General features: G+C 35.6%; 1 protein-coding gene and 1 pseudogene across 5 annotated transcripts; both read right to left on the bottom strand.

Moving 5' to 3' along the window:
- Positions 1-419: 419 nt before the first annotated feature.
- LOC103934536 (rho GTPase-activating protein REN1) lies at positions 420-10,612 on the bottom strand. Of its 5 annotated transcripts, none has more exons than XM_048582943.1 (23): positions 10,481-10,612; positions 9,982-10,070; positions 9,731-9,814; positions 9,155-9,268; positions 8,966-9,033; positions 8,798-8,876; positions 7,928-8,075; positions 7,290-7,409; positions 6,759-6,836; positions 6,354-6,409; positions 6,179-6,257; positions 5,177-5,261; positions 4,485-4,728; positions 4,018-4,224; positions 3,474-3,788; positions 3,235-3,290; positions 2,885-2,945; positions 2,677-2,760; positions 2,406-2,519; positions 2,148-2,317; positions 1,885-1,951; positions 1,355-1,519; positions 420-1,062 (listed from the first exon to the last, which is right to left on the bottom strand). In XM_048582943.1, the coding sequence occupies exons 2-23, from the start codon at positions 10,009-10,011 to the stop codon at positions 727-729; spliced, it is 2,760 nt and encodes a 919-aa protein (XP_048438900.1). In that variant the 5' UTR covers positions 10,012-10,070; positions 10,481-10,612; the 3' UTR covers positions 420-726. The 5 variants fall into 5 exon arrangements, with proteins under 5 accessions (XP_048438900.1, XP_048438901.1, XP_018499849.2 ...); XM_048582944.1 differs by lacking the exon at positions 10,481-10,612 and adding an exon at positions 10,241-10,461 and having other exon boundaries at positions 420-1,002; XM_018644333.2 differs by lacking the exon at positions 10,481-10,612 and adding an exon at positions 10,241-10,459.
- Positions 10,613-13,820: 3,208 nt separating this feature from the next.
- On the bottom strand, positions 13,821-16,022 carry LOC103934553 (annotated as a pseudogene).
- Between the last annotated feature and the right edge of the window lie 2,409 nt (positions 16,023-18,431).

Below are 18,431 nucleotides of genomic sequence, written 5' to 3'. Positions count from 1 at the left end.
AAAATAAGTTAAATAACTAAAAATCTGTGCATAATGATATCTGAATACGGTGAAAATTTTATGTCCATCCAAAATAAAAAGTTTAGTGTGGAAAAAAAATTCTATTACAACTTTATTAACATGGTTTTGATCATTTGTATCACCCTGTCCAAATAACTATTTAAAATGTAAATAGATGTTATTTTCTAATTTTTATGAGCGAGTTTAAAAATAGCAAATTTTGTATTTAAATTCTATTGTTTTTTTGGGTTAACCAAACACGATAATTCACAAATTCTAAAAAATAAAATCCATGATTTCAATTTCCGTAATTTTGAAATTTCTTAGTAATCACAAATTTCCTCATCCAAACAGAGTGTAAAGAAATTTGTGTAGAAATGAGCTTTTCTTAAGTGAGTTGTTATTCACACTTCATAACGGTGTTTCAACAGTGCGATTGCATGATGACTTTTTTGGTATGAATAACGAACTTTGTTCGTAAAATCATTTGATATTAAGTTCAACAATGAGACCCAAAAACTAAAATTGTTTTGCAGAAAATTACATATTCATTCATCCGTACAAGTACAACGCACCCAAATAACTGAGCAATTTGTGCTGTGTGAGTGCCTGGCAGCATAAATGAACAATTTGGGGTTGCAGATAAATCAGTTTTACTTCAAGGAAATGCTTCATCTGTACACACATCCCTCCTCAGCCTTAACGCAACTTGTAAAACATTAGTTATCATCTGGTGTCCGTCCTCGGAGAAGTTTTCTGTTTACTACTCTCTACAACTCGACCTTTCTCCACGGTAACAGACAAATGGCTCTCCGATTTTCCTCTGTCCAGGCTATGCTGCTGCTGTTGGCTTTCCGATCTCTTTCCTCCTCTCTCTGAATGACTCTCCGCTTTCCTAAGTTTTTCCGGTTTCTCTGACATGTATTGGAGCGACTGACTTTTATCCAAATTTTGAGCAGGACCATGGCCTTGAAGCTCATTTGCTATTTGGCTCCGCCGCTCCTTCAAAAAATTCAGTCGCGATGTCAACTTCGTTATTGCTGAAGTTGTGGAATTACCTCCCTGTTATGCCACAGGCAAAGAGGTATGTAACCATTTCTACCTTTCTATCTAATCACAGAAAGAAATCAGCTCAGAATAAAGCAACAAGTATAAACATAAACGTTTTCTAGTTTATTCAATCGGCGTTGTAATCCTTCCCCATTAATCAAAGTATCCAATCCATAATAGTAATCAACATCATCAAAATGAAAGACGGAATGCATACGTGCAATGTGGAAATTGAATCTTCAATTTGATGGTAGTCTATTGGTTAAAATTCCTATTGAATCAGAACTAATGTGACCAATCTTACCTCACCCCCACCACCTTTCTTGGAGTTCGTTGAAGCAGTAGGCTTGGCTACCACTGGCTCTACTGCAGATGAATCAGCAGGCAGCCCAACAGACCGGGAGTTGCTTTTGTTTGCTGCATCTATCTTCTTTTCATTCACATTTTCCGTTCCATCTTGATGAGTATCCTGTTCAACATGCCCAGATATTAGTTCGAACAAATTTATGACTTTTAACGAATACACTTTAGCACGAACTGCTTGTTAAGTTCATCCTACAAGGTTTCTAAAGCTTAATTTCCTTTTTTTTTTTTTTTTTTTTAATGCAAAAAGATATTCTACTTTGAACTAATCCAAAGTGCCGAGAGGGAATAACTCGGGTGCATAGGCGGGACCACTTCTGCTCTAGCCACTGTGACTATGCCCACATCTGCTTCTAAAGGCTCAGTTTAGCTTAAAACATAATTGGACAAGTTTCAAGACCAAATAGTACAAAAATTAAGTTAATCACGACATTTGTTCATGTCGATATCTCAAATGTCAAAATAAATTACCTTGCTTCTTGACGATTCTGAATGTGAAGGGACTATGGTTTCACTGTCCTGTCTATCTGTCGTGTACCTAAAAATGACACAGAAAAGGGGAAAAAGAAAGTGCAAATGAGTTATCAATGGATGGCTATGTCTGCATCTTCATGTAACTTGCATTCGAAAACTTCTAAGCATTAATTATTATAACCACAGATCACGAACTATCCTTGACAAAAATAGATGAATGATCTAACAAGAAAGCATCATGAAATAACTAAAGATCTCACAGTTTTGCTTGATGATCGCGACTATTTCTGGATGAAATGGAAGCATCAGCCATAGGGCCATGGTTTCGATCACGCAGTTGATTAAGCTGCATGCCAAGATCATCAACCTTCTTGTTCAAGTTGGCAACATTCTCCTCAGCCTGAGCTATTTCAGTAAGATCTGCCCTTGTCTATATAGCACATATGCAAGTTAAATCATTTGGTGCATGATAAAAAGCTCTTAGGCCATACCAGTTTAAGCGCACAATCAATACTAACTTTTTCATCAACTGTGGCTAAATTGGGCACACGTCCCCCCTTCCCTTTTAGTCCTGCTTCAAGAGCTGCTGTTAAATCCTTCTCCTTCAGTAACTGTTCCTGTAGTCTTGCCACCTACAAGTATGTTAATGCCCAATATCAGTATTAGCTTCACCCTTCTTGGCTAATCACTTGATAACCATTAAATAATAATCGAACAAGCATTATATTCTACGGTTGTAGAATCATGTTTTGCTAATAAGAAAATTTGTTCTCTCAGTATGGAATTTACATCTTGCTCGAGAGCTAGGCGACGCTCATGCAAGGCCGTCTTCTGTCTCTCCAGACTTGCTTGTAGAGCAGCATTCGCTTCAGCCTGTAAAGGAAACTAACAACTAAGTATCACAAATTCCAAACAACTTGATACAAGGTTTTTTTTATTTTTTTTATTTTTTATTTTATTTTTGACGAAGATACAAGGTAATTGGAAAGTGAGATACCTCTTCTGCAATTCTGTTTTCTAACTCAGATTTAGTCATCTCGAGCTTCTGGATTTCAGCCCTTCATATAGGAGGAAAAATTAGATGTTAGAACAAACCGCATGACCTGAAGAGAAGCTTCATAAAAAAATATACTAATGGCTGATCTTGAGTAAGTAAAACACTGATACACTTGGGAAAAATATACTACTGATGCAAGCTCATGTGCGTGCGTGTGCCTGTATGTATGAAGCGTGCAATACAGGGCATCTACTGACATTAAACAAGATACAAGATTCAAGCGAAAAAGATTATAGGCAAATCTCTATGAGGGAAAGAAACTCTACAGAGATGAAATATGCATCACTTACTCTTCCTCAAGGCCGTAGTCAATGGACTCCATGGAAAGGTTCCTCTTTGCCTGGACCCGAATCCCACCACCCATCAAAAGAAAAAAGAAACACAATTAACAAAAACTCTCTGAATGGAAACAGTTTATGGGAAAATTCAAAGTCCGTTCCTGGATAACATAATCTAGGAAGGTATAAATAATGATGAAAGGCCTAATAAGCAAAAGACTGTATCACCAATCCAGTGAACATAGACTTACAGCGGTACGTCCCCAACCAGTACGATTCCTGCCATGCTCAGGTTCATTGGATATAGTTGAAGATTTTTGGATGGATGGGGATGGAGCGGGTGGCTGGTTCAGTGAACTTATTTCTCTAGAAACCTCTTCTACTACAGACGACTCATTAGCCTGCTCTAGCGCATTGGTTTTACTTAAACTCAGTTCATTCTTACTGCTCTCTACAGCATGTTGAGGCTGCAAAACTTTAATTGAGCTTGATGACAATTTCTCATGAGCTTTGCCATCATTGCCTCCATGAGGAGACTTCACACCTAGTCTTAAACCGTCATCATCCTGCAAACAGTGAATATGTTATACATGAATCTCCAAGTTTTTCTGGCAACGGAAACAAACAGTAAGACATGAACAAAAACCAGAATGCTAATGACTGGCACTTGAAAGCACCAAATCTCAACGACAAGGTCTTGCACTAATATATTGAAGGACTAAGCATGTAGGACTTTTAATCATCACACTGAATGTATAGTTTGATGTAGAAAATTCATGGAGTATAGTAACGAGCCTTATCATCATGCCGATCCTTGTCTTCAGATTGACCACTCTCACTGCACGTTCCATCTCCATCAGAAACAATTTCCACGTCTTCATCCCCTGTTTCTGCATCAGTTTCATCATCTTCATAGTAATCGTCATCATCGGTTGCCCCCTCGGTCTCACTTTCACTATCTTCTGTGTCACTGTATAGTTCCTGGGACAGGGGACCACCTTCCTGCAAACACATGGAGAAAAACCGACTTGGTTCAACTTCCAAATTATGAAATATTCTCAACATCATAACTATACAGAAATCCGGAGTCCCAACTATTCATGTGAAATAATTCGCGACTCTAGAGTGAGCTAGTCGAAAATCTTTTTTGAAGAACAACATTATGAATAGAAAATCTTCATAGCTTAAAACCAGACCAGCGCAAAGTAGAAAGTGTTATCATTAAAGTAATGGTATAAGGTAAAAGGCTTCTTGGAGCGTACCCCAAATATGTGATTATACTCCTCCAACAAAGTTATAACAATTGCTTGAGCATGATTAGCGGCAGCAGCTGCTTGCAATAGTTGAACAGAACCATCACCCCCCACATCAATATCATTGTCAACTTCACAATCCCCAGCTAAGAGTGGACGAAGAAGCAAGGGAGCCATACAAGCTGCAACAGCTGAGCAGCTCATCCGGTTCACAGCTTTCTGAGCAGCCACACTTTGCATCATCAAAAGAATTCTGAACGGAAAAATACAAATTAAATTTGAAAAATTATAACCGGGCATTATATGAATGCAAGATAGTAAAGCGAGCGAGATAATACTGGGAACAAAAAGGAAACCTCCCAAAACTGGTTTCCAAAGATAACTGAAGTTTATGCAAGCAAATGGCATAACTACCGCTAGGAATCTTGCTAAAAAGATAACTATTTCTAGTAATCTTTGCTAGCACAATAATTTGGCACCGCACAAGCATGTTTAAACTTCTTTTAAGAGAACGCCTGATACTTAAAGAAACGAGGAAAACAAATCTAAAGGTCAAATTATTAACAAACGAAAGCAATAATCTATTCAATCAAACATGGAAAAAGGTATCAAAGCTTTAGATCAACTGCACGCGCAAAACACACTCATAGAAAAAATGAACGAAACCAAAACTCAGAAATAATGAAGTAACATAAAATAACCTTTGCAATAGATGGCGATTTGGCTCCGGGAATGTATCACATATTGTTGTGCGCATAGCATTGACTCTACCACCACGATCATTACCTAATCAATGGGAAATTTGTATTAAGAAAGTAGAACAGTAATACTAATATAACACTGTAGTCTTATACAACAAATCTTGAGTAGAAGATGGCACGCACAGACTTAAAGGCCAAACTGGAACGGTTGAAAATTTAAAACCTCCCCTCTCAAGAAAAACCCATTGACATTTAGGCATAACTTAAGTCAAACTCTGGGAACTTTTGTGTAAACAAGGATCTCCAATTTATCTTTCTATATCTGAGACGACAACCAAATAGGAAGGGATGGTTCGTTCATTCCATTGACAGAAGTCTAACTAGAAAAAGATCTCTCTATTACTTTCAGATGTGGGAAAATGGACCTTCCTTGAGCAAGTAGGGTCAATGGTTTGGCAATAACAAAACATTAACCCAACAAGCGCTCACTGAACCCTCACTAGGTTTCAAATAACTTTCACCATTACTCACCACTCCAAATTCACAAAACAAAAACAAAAAAATCCAGGAAAAACTCTCCAGTAACATCGTGCTTTTCAAGCTCGATTTCTCTTTTCTTTGTTTTCCCTGTTAGAAAATAGAAACTCTACTGATTGACTTCAAACATAAAGCCAGGCCAAGAAAGAATGTAGATCAAGGTAAATGAGGCTTCATTGAGTTCGCCCTAATAGATAGATAGCATGACAGCATACGTACGTAAAACTTTATATACATATATATCTTATTTTCCGGTATCAGAACAACAAGAATAATTCTATTTAAAACAAATGACAACACCCATGCATATTATAAATTATAAACTGATATTACAAGACTGTTAAAAGAATCAGCGGTTCTATGTGATAGTTTTTTAGCCCAACCTTATGACACAATAAATATCATAAAATTAACTGAAAAAGTACTAAGAAACAGATGATATAGTTTAAATCAGATGTACCGTACCAGATTTACGAAAGGCATCTAGTAGTGCATTACAACAAGATGCAGGGACCGGGGAAGATGGCAACGCCCGGAGGACGTACTGGAAATTTGCATCAAGAAAGAAAATATAAAACCAACTTTCAGAACATTCTATAATCTACACGAAGAAATCAACATTTATTGTCAAAATAGATACCTTGACACAATCAGCAATAACATGTGCATCCTCCTCAGAAGAAAACTCAGTTTTCCCTGATACATAAAAATACAACCCAAAAATATTATAGATATCGAAAAAGATCAGTTTTTAGAAATTTTTTTTTTTTTTTTCCATTTATACAGCTCCACAAGCCACCAGTGATAAAATGAATTTAGATTCTAGAAATTAATTTAAAACAGCCAATCCTGAATAAAAATACAAAATTTGGATCATTGAAAAAATTCGGAGATATATAATTCATAACCTTACTTGAGGGATACCTCAATAGAAGGTGACTGTATATATAAATGGTCCATAACAGCTCCATTGAACGATAAATATATAACTTTGAAAAAATGGTGACGAACACCAAATGTTATTAAAAATGAAAGTAACACTAACCCTGTTCATACTCTCTTATTCGACTCTCCACATCTTCAACATCTGCAGCTTGTCGTAAGATCCCTTCTACTTTGACTCCTATTTGTTTCAAATGATCAGATACATATTTCGAACAAGAAAAGACATTAATCTATTTCAAAACCAATAATGGAAGAGGTCATACAGACTTAAGATTGCTCATACTCGAATCAAAACCAATAATAATAATAGATCATACGATCATAGCACTGCTGAATAGAACCGTATCCAATATATCGTATAAAAAAGTTTCCAGTTGAACTAAGCAACTGAGTCCGGGGAGGACCAAAAATTATGCAACGGATATGCATTAAAATGTAACATCAAACAGAAGACTAGCTGTCAACTAAGGTTTCTCAGACGGTGCAAGCATCAAAAACGTTCCCAAAAGCACGCGAAAAGCCAATCTACTACAAGAACTGGGGGTGGGTGCAACGGATTGTATATATGTATATTATTAGACCACCAAGGTAAGTTGAAATGACAACTGATAGCGAGATACGAAGAACCCACCATATTCTTCTACAAACCTAAGGGCTTTTTCCAAGAAGGACGGAGCTCCATCAACATCTTCCAAGGCCAGCAGAACAGGCACTCCAATGACTGTAGATTTCACTGGCTTCTTATCCTTCGCTGTAAAGAAAAACAGACAACAACAATATTTCAATGAGGTGGTACAAGGATAGCAAGAAAAAGTTGAAAAAAAATAAAAAATCCAATGCAAGACCCGATCATAAGAAAACTTGTCTTACAGATACTAGCTAAACAATCTGATAGTGGCGAAACTTTCTACATATAAAAGCACAACTCGTCTCTTTGTATTTTTAACTGTCTAATTGAATTTGTAAAATGGCTTGAAGTTACATCAATACTTGACTACTTTTGCTATCTTACCATATTGTTTTGCGCTTGAACTCTAAGTTAAATAAATATACTAAAGTTTTCTCCATTTTTCTTACAAAGTAAAAAGTTTCGTTTCTGGTATACCACATAAAGGAGATATAATAGACGATTAGGTAATGTATGATTTAACACCAAATACTGGTTTAATGAGACTATGGGAACAGCTGTAAGAAAAATGCACACTGGATGGCATAAATATGTGCAGTATTAAACACTATGTCTTGAGAGACACTGTAAGAAGAGCATACACTGATCCGCAGAACCATCAACTGCCTCAGTCTTATCATTCCCTAAGATTCCATTTTGCCCCATAGCATGAGCGCCACCACTTGGGGATTGTGACAACGCATTTTCAAGTGCAGTCTTCCACTCATGTAGATCCTCCAAAGTTTCAGCCTGCAGAAGAGGTAATAAAAAACAAGTCAGCAGAAGATAGAAAGATCAACATCGTCCATATATAACTTTTGGTCGAAAGGATTTCTTACAAAACTTTGTTTTTAACCAACTTCCCAATGTTTTCCATGGAAATAAACGCATTTTTCTTTTATAGAAAAAGAGTACATCAATAAACTTCTATGAAATGGTCTCATGGAATTTCCACACAACCAATGTTGTGTCCCTAACAAGTAGTGCCTCATAAAGTCCTGACTTGGCCACACAACTAATGCAGTGTCCCAACAAGCTTGAAATGTGGTTATGATAGAATACGATGACACCAAATAAGACCTAAAGTCAATTAATCAACGAACATTTACCTTATTTAAAAGGAATGTACGGAAAAAATTGTATTCAAAATACCATCAAAACAATAATTCATCACCCTTATAGGAAGACAATTTTATCATGCAAAGAATACAGGACAACGAACACAGAAGATTTTACTGATGGATCATCTTTATCCATGAGCAAACAGCAGATTTATGTGAGGAATTTGTTTTCTGAGTCAGTTGAATATATTCTTTTATGAGGATGTTATAAATAGAAACTGTTGTGACTTGCTAAAATTAACTTTCTTATTTCGGAAAAAGCAGTTGTAAATCTAAAAATTCAACCAAGGAAAAAGGAGCATTTCAAGTTTTCAACCAAGCAAACTAATCGGGATAAAAAGGAAAGCACACCTTAAGTGTGAAGGCTCGTCCATCACGGCCATCTGGAAAGAGCACTGTCAAGAGTTTCTTGTCTGCTTTGACAACCACACTAGAAAAATTGTACAATTAAATGACGTGAGGTTAGCAGTAATACAAGAGCAGAACAGCAGATCATTATAATTCGAATTACAAGCCAACCTGCCTGAATTGTTGAGGTCAATACCACCCAGGGTCAAATTCACTTCACTCCCCTTTAGAGCAGCACTCTGGCAACGTAGAATAATTGTAAATGAAACATTCGGAGAGAGGGAGAGAGAGAGTAATATTGTCTACAAGAAGAACAGATGCGAGCACATACACACTATTTAGCAGAAAAGAATTACTTACTGGATCACTTCTGAAGAAAACGAGTGAAGTGCGGGTTAAGATAAACCATCTTTTCTTCCAGGACGTCCATCCAATTCCTTTGGATGATATAAACAACGGCCCACTCTTGAAAATCTGCAAAACAGCTTATACTTCAGAGTGCATAGTTTTACTTTGGTTAACCAAGAGATAACAAACAAGATATTACATGGCAATGAATAGCATAGGACATTATTTCACCCTCTTGCATATAAATTACTCACGAGCACTAGAGTCTCGAGTGCGTTTGTCTTTTTGCAAATGGTATAGTTCTATTCTAATTGTCAGTTGAAAAGCTTAGGTTGCAACAACATAAAAAAAAGCTACAATTCTCTGGCATTGCAATTTGCAATCATATGTTGTTATTCCTTTTTACAGAACTTTGTCCTTGACATTGTAGCCGCAAGAAATATATGTTTCCTACGAGCTAAATTAACAGGATCTGCCAAGCACAGGGGCCGAACATGGTATTGTTGAATGATGAAAATGAATATTAGATTTATGTAAACATATTCAGCCACGATGAAGTTATGATTGAAAATAAAATGATGACATTACCGTGTTGCCACCACGAGAAGGCTGAGATTCAGGTGGACCAGGGCCACTAGATGGGGGAGGAGGAGGAGGAGCATCGCCTTCTCCCTGAAACACACAACAATCCGATAAATTTCCTTTTCACCACGCCACAATTTATGTACATTCAGATTGAGTCTGCCCTAGTCAATTTGCCTAACAATTAACATGCATGTGCAATATCTATGTGGATTCCTGTAGAGTGAAGCTATTAGAAAAAGGAAAGCGGTATATACCTGAGGCGCATCGGTGATTCGGTTAGTCATCCTCTGAGGGATTCCAGAGTCACAGAATCATATCCCACACGGATCAGCACCACCGGTGCCTGCATTGATCAAAAACTCAACAATGTAATCCAAACGATCAAACCCAGAAACCAAAACCAACACAACCCCACAAAAGCAACACCATTTCTCATCAAACAATCAAACCCAGAATCCATTTTACAAATAAGAAAAAACCCAATTCACCAAAATCACAAAAAAAATAAAGTACCTTGTATGGAAAATCGAAATGCGGGTTGTTGTTGTTGGATTGGAAAGAGAAAGGAGACGATGGAATCTCTTTCTTTTTCTTCTGATTTTTTTTTTTTTTTTTTTTTTTGTTTTTCCTGAGAGATTAGATTAGAGAGAGAGAGAGAGAGAGAGAGAGAGGGGGGGGGGAGAGATTGTTGTGTTGTTGTTCCCAACAGAAACAGAAAGAGACACAGACACAGAAACAGAAACAGAAAGAAACCTGGGGTGTGGTGGTGGGTGGTCAATCACGAGCCCAAAGAGAACGGGGCAGTTGTACACCGATTCCTGGTCTTTCTTCCTTCCAACGTGTTGGAGGGAAAAACGTGCAGGCCCTCTTTTGGTATTTCACCAATCCTCCTCTCTCCCTCCCTCTCTCTCTCTCTCTCTCTCTCTCTCTAACTTGGTATCATTCCCCCGTTTTTAAGGTTTTCACGGTGCCGACACGTGGCATCGTATTTCCCTTAATCATGTCACATTGCCAACTTGTTAAAACACGTTGTTGTCCGAACTGTCTGTCTTAACATTTTCGGGAATGTGAATTAACGGTTAACGGTTTGATTTGGTTAAACTTTTGCGGAGTTAATCTTTAAGCAATGAGAATCAAGAAAGTAAAATGAAACGATTCAAGTTAGAATGTTACTAACATTTCCTTGCTAATTAATAAAGAAAATAAATATTGTTTCAAAAGTGATATCTTATATTTAACTTGTGACTATTTTTCTTTATACTATTTTTCTTTATTAATAGCAAGAAAATCAAGAAAATAAATATTGTTTCAAAAGTTTGTTGTTCTTACTATTTTTCTTTGCTGGGAAATTCATAGTCTAGTTCAAAACATGTCTGTTTCTTTTTATACTAGCACTATTGGGTGACAGAGGATTTGAACTCATGACTGCAAATGCAAAAAAAAATAATTAGGTTAACTAACTGAACTATAAATTCTTTATTGAAAATATCGAAATTAACTAGATTTGAACAAACTAATAATATATTGAAAGATGACTAACATGCCCGGACAACATTGGAATGTGGGTAAGCAACATTTGAAGAATGGGGACAGTTCTGGTACGAGCCGATAAGTCTCAATAGTCAAACTTGATTTAATGACTCGAATTTTATTTAAGCTAACCACTTAATTTTGTTGACATACATGTTAATTCATATATATGGTTACTTTCTGAATTTAAAAGGTACCCTATCACACATTGATGACAAATTAATTCTTCTTCTTATGTAATTCCGATTAAAGTGATATCTTATATTTAACTTGTGAGTAAATGCTAAAGAGACTAATTTTGTAGACAAATGTTGGAAACTAAAGGACATAGAAGTTGATAATTGGTTTATTATTTAAACATTGATAAACATGTTTATTCCTATGAATGACATATCATTTAGTTTGCAAATTTAGTCTCCAAATTTAATTTGCAAATTCATTTGTACCGCATCCATATTAGTTACTTATTTTTTGAGGGAAAAAATAGGGTTTTTATCACTAATGGTCCCTCAGATTAATCAAACTCATCATTTTGGTCTCTTACTTTCAAAATCAATCGATGCCGTCTCTGACACTTACCAAAGTAGACATTTACTAAAGTAGATCAGTTTGTTAATCTACGGTAGTAAATATCAGGGAAAGATGACATTCATTGATTTTAAAAGTGAAATACCAAAATGATGAGTTTGATAGTTTCATAAACCATTGGTGATAAAGATCTAAAAAAATATTAGTTCCTTATTAGATTGTGTTATATCATCGCATAACATTATATTTAAGATAGAAAAAGAAATTGTTAAAGCTCTTTTAACTATAAATATGTTGGTGCGTTTGTGTCATTGTCACTTGTGAGTTGGAAAAGTGACTCCAAATTAGAGGCGCCAGTGCGCAACTTTGAAAGACAAATAAATGTTTGCGCTGATTTTGGCAATTGCCCACACCACTAAGTCCAAAAGCCCTGATGAGCGGTAAAACCGCATGCTTTGATGCAAAATCCACTGTGTGCCTTTTTTTACAAACAAAAACCTACGTCCGAATTTAGGATCTCTTCTAATACTGTAAAGAAAAATATCATTTACAATAATATCAATAACTTACTAATTTAATATCAACAACACAACAAATAAACATTGATGATATATATTGATTCGATGTTAACTACATTTTACACCTTGTGGGGGGAGGGTTGATGATGTAGCATAATCTTGACCATCGAATGAGTTTGGAAATATTATGAATGGTTGTGGATGGAAGAAGGGCACTGGAGGGGAGGGAGATACGAAGGAAAAAAATCTGGAACCCAAATCAAAAGGGTGTAACGTGAAATTAGTCTTAGAAATAATAAATGAATCCTTTCATCTAGCAGAAGCCATTGCCATGAGTGCCCCCTTTCTGCTCGTGGTTGTAAATTTGTAATCAATTGGCACGTAAAGAAGTCCGAGCATCATCATTCAAAAAGAGACTCCAAATTGGGGAGTGCACACAAGTACATTATGATCAATTATCAATATCTCCTTTTACACACTTATCCAAATTGGGGAGTGATAAACATAAGACTTACCATTAATTAAAATTTGGATGTTTTTTATGTGAGAGACCTTGTCCCACTGCATGTCTCCTCCTCCTCCTCCAGCTCCATAAGATTGTGGGAGAATCGGAATGTTAAGAATGATCAAGTACTGCAGCTGTGTCTTCCATAGGAAGTTGGGTGGTGTTTTCAGCACGCGACGTGATCGTTACAAAGAAATAAACATAAGATTTACAAATGACTTCTTAACACTAGCACATTCCTTGGCCACACATACAAAAATTGGCCCGCGACGTGCCTAAACCACCTACCATTTTCTTCCCAAGTGCACATAAATGATTCTGTTTATTGTAATTCACTATTTCAGTCTTTTAACAATAATAACTTCGGAATTCACCTAATTTTCTCTCCTCTAGAGCAAGGCACTAAGCTGATTTTGTAGTAAACTTTTGCGAGTTGTGGGGAAAGTAGTTTTGGTTTTACACAATATTGTCCAAACCACACCTACAAAAGTTCCAAACCAGCATGAATAGAAACATGCCTATGCTTTTTTATTTTTTATACAAAGACTATATATACAGTTATAATTGGATTTTTTTTTTCTTTCTCCAAATGAATCTTTTAAGTGTTTGTTTATAATTATACACCAAGGGGTTGGTGTTACTAATGGTCCATTAATTTCCAAATTATGAAATCTGGAACTCTTAAGAATATTGTTAGAAGGTCTTAGTATTTCAAAGGTCCTCTAGACTTCCTCTTATCACAGTCCCTTGCTTATTGAAAATCTTAATTTTCTCACGATCGATTTATTTCAACTCTACTACTGTTTCCTTTGGTGTCTTTATAAGAGGAATTTTGCGTTCCTAGTGAATAACTGTGCGTGTGCGTGTGTTACGACAGTAAGTAGTCTCATATATGAACAACTAACTGACCATCTTGTTGAATTACTTTTATTACTAGAGGACATATAAAGGCCTAGTAGCTTTTACGGGCTGAGTGATGGATCAGGTACAAGAACCGATCGATGGATTCAACTCAAGTAGGTTTTTGGTTTGGAACCCAAATGACATCCTCGACTTTAAGAAAATGGTAGATGGGAACGGTTCCTGGCTCAACTTTGAGCTCTTTGAAGGCATAATGATTAGGGTTCCATTCAGATGTGTCTTCATGGCAGTCTACTACTGCTTTAGCTCTCATCCCATCAGTTCCTTGCAGCGGCACCATATAAGCCCTTTTTTTTCAATTGCATGGCAATAGAAGACGGCATACGAATAGCTCATCTTATGGCACACTATAATTTTTTTGCCTGCCAGCTCTTTCACTCCAGGAGTTGTTATAATGTACTTCTATATCAGGTCAGATCCTTTTTTGTCCACCTCCGTCACGATTGCCAGAGCATTTTTTCCCAACGTGGAGGTGGCAAAGTCAATCATCGACTCTAACAAGGTGGCACACTGTTTTGCTTCATTTCTCGCGCCTTGAAGTTCACAATCTTGAATAGTATTGTTTATCATATCCGCTGCCTCAAACTCCGATTTCACTGAGAACTTGTTGAGAATTTCTAGCAGTTTGCTTGAGCTGAAAAGGATTAACTCTACAAATTTGGGGGACAAGAAAGGTAGTAGGCCGGTCCAGAGATTTTTGAGACCTGGGGCGACGTAAAAAAATGTGCTCTCATTTCATATAAAAAAATATTTGTTTTCACATGTAAGACATCGATAAAATTATATTTAGAAAAAAAAACTTCAAACTCAATAATTTAGAAACACGGAATAATTAATTTATTTTGTATCAAGAGAAGGAAACTAAAAAACTTCGGGCTTTCAAGTAGATAGATTATGAGTTTTGTTTTCCATTTGAACTTTTAAAGTGTTTTTGTATAAATCGTGAGTTATTTTTTTCTTATTTACTAACCTCGTCAATATAAGACTAAAAAAAAAATTAATGTTTTTGAGTCTTTAAGGATATGTATAAGTAATGAATGAACACTAAATTAAACCTTTTGATGACACGTAATATTATTTGCAAATTTGGTCTAAAAATTTAGTCTACTCATTACTCTTTGCTGAAGATTAGACTTGAATTGGAACGGATATTTAAAAATAGCAACCCATATAGCTACTAGCTAGTAAATAAATTAACAACCAAACAAATATTTGTAAAAATTGAAAAAAATAAACATTCACATAGCATTTCGAATTTAGAACCTCTCGTTAATTTTAACCAACAAAAATCATTGCTTCTAATTAAACTTCTTGATCATTTAGCCAAATTTTATAAATTTATACTGTTATGAAAAGAAATTTGTAAAAATTAGAATGTAAATAAGCACACATGGTGTTTTGAACCTAAGACATCCTCATTCATTTTAAACAACAAAATCACCAGTTCTAGTTAAATTTCTTTGTCACTAAACCAAATTTTATAAATTTATACTCTTATAAAAACATATATAAATATATCATCCTAATAATTTTGGTGCCCCCAATTTTTTTGGGTCCCGGACGGTCGCCCTGCCCGCACTGGGCCTGGGTCGGGCCTATGGTACTTGAAGAATTTCCTGCTAAGAGGTAATTCATTGTCGTGCCAAGATGAAGGACTTCTCCAAGAAGAAAATTGTTCGGGTTACATTTTCAGATGCATCCTTTGAGTATTTAAATGGAGGATTCCCATATGCACCATTTGTGTATCTAAACGGAGCGTTCTCATCTGCACCTTTTAAGTATTTAAGAGCGTTCTCATCTGCATCTTTTGAATAAACCCAGTTCTCTTCCTTTTGAACTTGGTTGTAAGGATAACTCCCCTTTTGCCAACACTAATGAAGTCTGCGGAAATTTTCGCATCATAAATCAAAAACAAGTTAGATATGCAGCAACCAGCACTCAGCAGGGAGTCAAACATTTTTCAAACTTTACCCTAAGCTCTTTTTAAGAAAAACCAGAAAAAAATGAAATGAAATTTTCAAACGAAAAGGTGTGCGCGAAAAAGAATGGAAATACATACCAATTTGCTTTACATGCTAAAGTTGAACAAAATTGAATTAACATGACGAAGTTGCAACAAAATTAAAAATGTTGCAAGAGCGAAAATGAAAATTTGTGCAAACGGCAAATATATGTACTAACCGGGCTGGACGAGTTGGCTGAGAGATTTCGGCATTGGTGTGTTTGGAAGGACGGAGTTCCAGTAAAGTTGAGGTGGTGGTACAGGTAAGGCAGCAACATGACTTCCCACCATTGAGAGCTGCATGCAACATTTGAGCTCTCATTAGTAAGAGATATATAGAGAAAGTGAGAAAAACAAAGAATCTGGATAGGAGGAACCCCATTAAGATTGACTCAACAAGTTTTGCGACAGAATTGAAAACTATTGGATGATGAAACAGTAGCAAATGGATTCTATATTTATAGAGGAGAGAAATGCTTACAAGACTTTTCAAATTAGGACTCTTGTCACCTCATAATTGTTGGAGAACAATTCAGAAATAGACAAAAAATAACAGAAATAAACAGAACTTGAAATTCTAATATTTTATTAACCAAAAATACTTGATGTGTAGAATGAAATTATACAATAAATACAGAAACTAATATAAGAATATTAATGATACTAACTTGATCACATAAGATAGAGGCTAGCATAAAAGCTATGTCCTTTGAACAGTATTTTCGTCCCACTCTTGTGCTTGTGGTTCTACAACGTCTGCTCGATCAGGATTCAACTACCTAATTCTACAACCCGCACTGAATTCTAGAATTCTAACGAATTTGCTTTGTGTGCTTACTCTCTAGAAATTTCGTACGGAAGAAAAAGAGGAAGAAAAGATAATCTCACTTGGATACTGTGATTGGAAATATATAGGCTATTTCACACCCTTTCAAATACCTGTTTAGTGTATTTGAAAGTACACAACTCTTTCTAATAGCTGTGTCTTTTGATCAAAATATTTTTAATTAATAAATTAATTAAAAAACTTAATCCGAAAATTTAAAATTAATGAATCTAATTAATTTTAAATTCCAAGGCCCCAAGTGCCCTGTCTTGATTAAATAATATTAATTGTATTTAGGCTATATTATATTCAAGCCTAATCCACACAACCATAAGGCCTAAGCCTTCAATTCATTTCCAAATGGTCCAAGTTCTAATTATTAAGAATAAGGAATAAGCCTAAATAAAGGCTAGTGAAAAAATACTGTTGCCCAATGTGGAACAAGAGGGTCTCAAACTCCTACAATAATTTGCATTGATTTTTGTGCTAACATTTTAAAATACTGTGTAAGAAACATGAAGTGACATAGAATTAAAAAATAGTCACTTTTGAAAGAGTTTGCGTAACCTCTCTCTTAAAGGGGAAGTAAGAAATGAACTACCAAAATTGTTGTTACCAAAAAAACTACCAAAATTTATTGGGATTAGGTGTAAACGGAACCGGATCCCCTACAAACTCAAGAGAACTGAGCCTACTCATCAAATAATCAAAGCCATTGAAATTTGATTCAACGACTACAAACAAGAGACCCTCTAAAGTGATAATAATTATAATTGTTAGATCAAATTTTAATGGTCCGAATTATTTGATTCTTAAACTCAATTTCTTTGGGTCCGAAGGGGATCCGGTTTGGTATAAACCATGCAAGTCCATTCCATTGCCTCAAGTAAAGTTCCTTCATTACGATGAACCCAAAAACGTTGAGAATGCAGTGGCCCGAGGAAACATTTCGTAATTGTACTTTTATGGGGAAATGGAGAATTTAATTCAGTGCACTAGTCTAAGTTGCATTTTTGCCTTTTAGGTCTTTTACACTTGTTAAAGTGAGTGTGATATTTATATATGAGAATTAGATACCGTATTTCTGATTTGTGTTGCATTATTATCACACTGATGTGAGTTTGATTCGAGATTTTATATATTAAATGAGGACCCATCTACTTTTTATTTTTTTTTATTTTTTATGATTGACTACCTATTTTCTTTTTCTCTCTTATTATTTATTGTATAAATATCACACTCATACGTCAATATATTGAACTCCAAAATAAGAATCACTCTTATAATACTTAGATTTTTCGACCAATTGTAGGAGTTCGATTCTTATTTTATTAGTATCACACTTCGTTTTTTGGTCTAGTGTGTAAGGCCAAAATGAGAAAATTTAAATTCCGTGTTGCTATAGTAAATAATATATACTTTGGTGAAGGAAAAGAAAGGGACGGCATAGAGAGATGAGAGAATGGGTTCAATTGTTTAACTTGATTGATTTCCCTTTGGTCTTGCTTTTATTTATACTAATCATGATGAACTTTTCTTGCTCTCCAGATAATACAAATCATACAAGAAAAAAATCTTCTAAATCCTATAGGACTCCTACATCTAGTTCACACAATCACATTCCTATAATAATATTGACTGCAACACTCGTCCTTGAGCATGTAGAACTAGAGAAATGGTCGCATAAGGTCTTCGGGCAAATGTGGAAGTATTTGATGAAGCCTTCTTGTCAGGTACAAGCAATGCATATGTGGAAATTTTATTTAAACTCATACAAGTTTAGTCTACACCACCAGCTTGTGGTTGAGCAAGATTTGCCAAACATTTGATTAGGTGTCCAAATACAACTTTACAATATTTTAATCACCAACGAT

The sequence above is a fragment of a genome, unplaced genomic scaffold (assembly GCF_019419815.1).
Source record: "Pyrus x bretschneideri cultivar Hongxiangsu unplaced genomic scaffold, Pyrus_bretschneideri_v1 Contig2, whole genome shotgun sequence".
In the NCBI taxonomy this organism is placed as follows: Eukaryota; Viridiplantae; Streptophyta; class Magnoliopsida; order Rosales; family Rosaceae; genus Pyrus; species Pyrus x bretschneideri.
The sequence above is the reverse complement of the archived record's forward strand: the minus strand, read 5'-3'. Positions and strand labels throughout refer to the sequence as shown.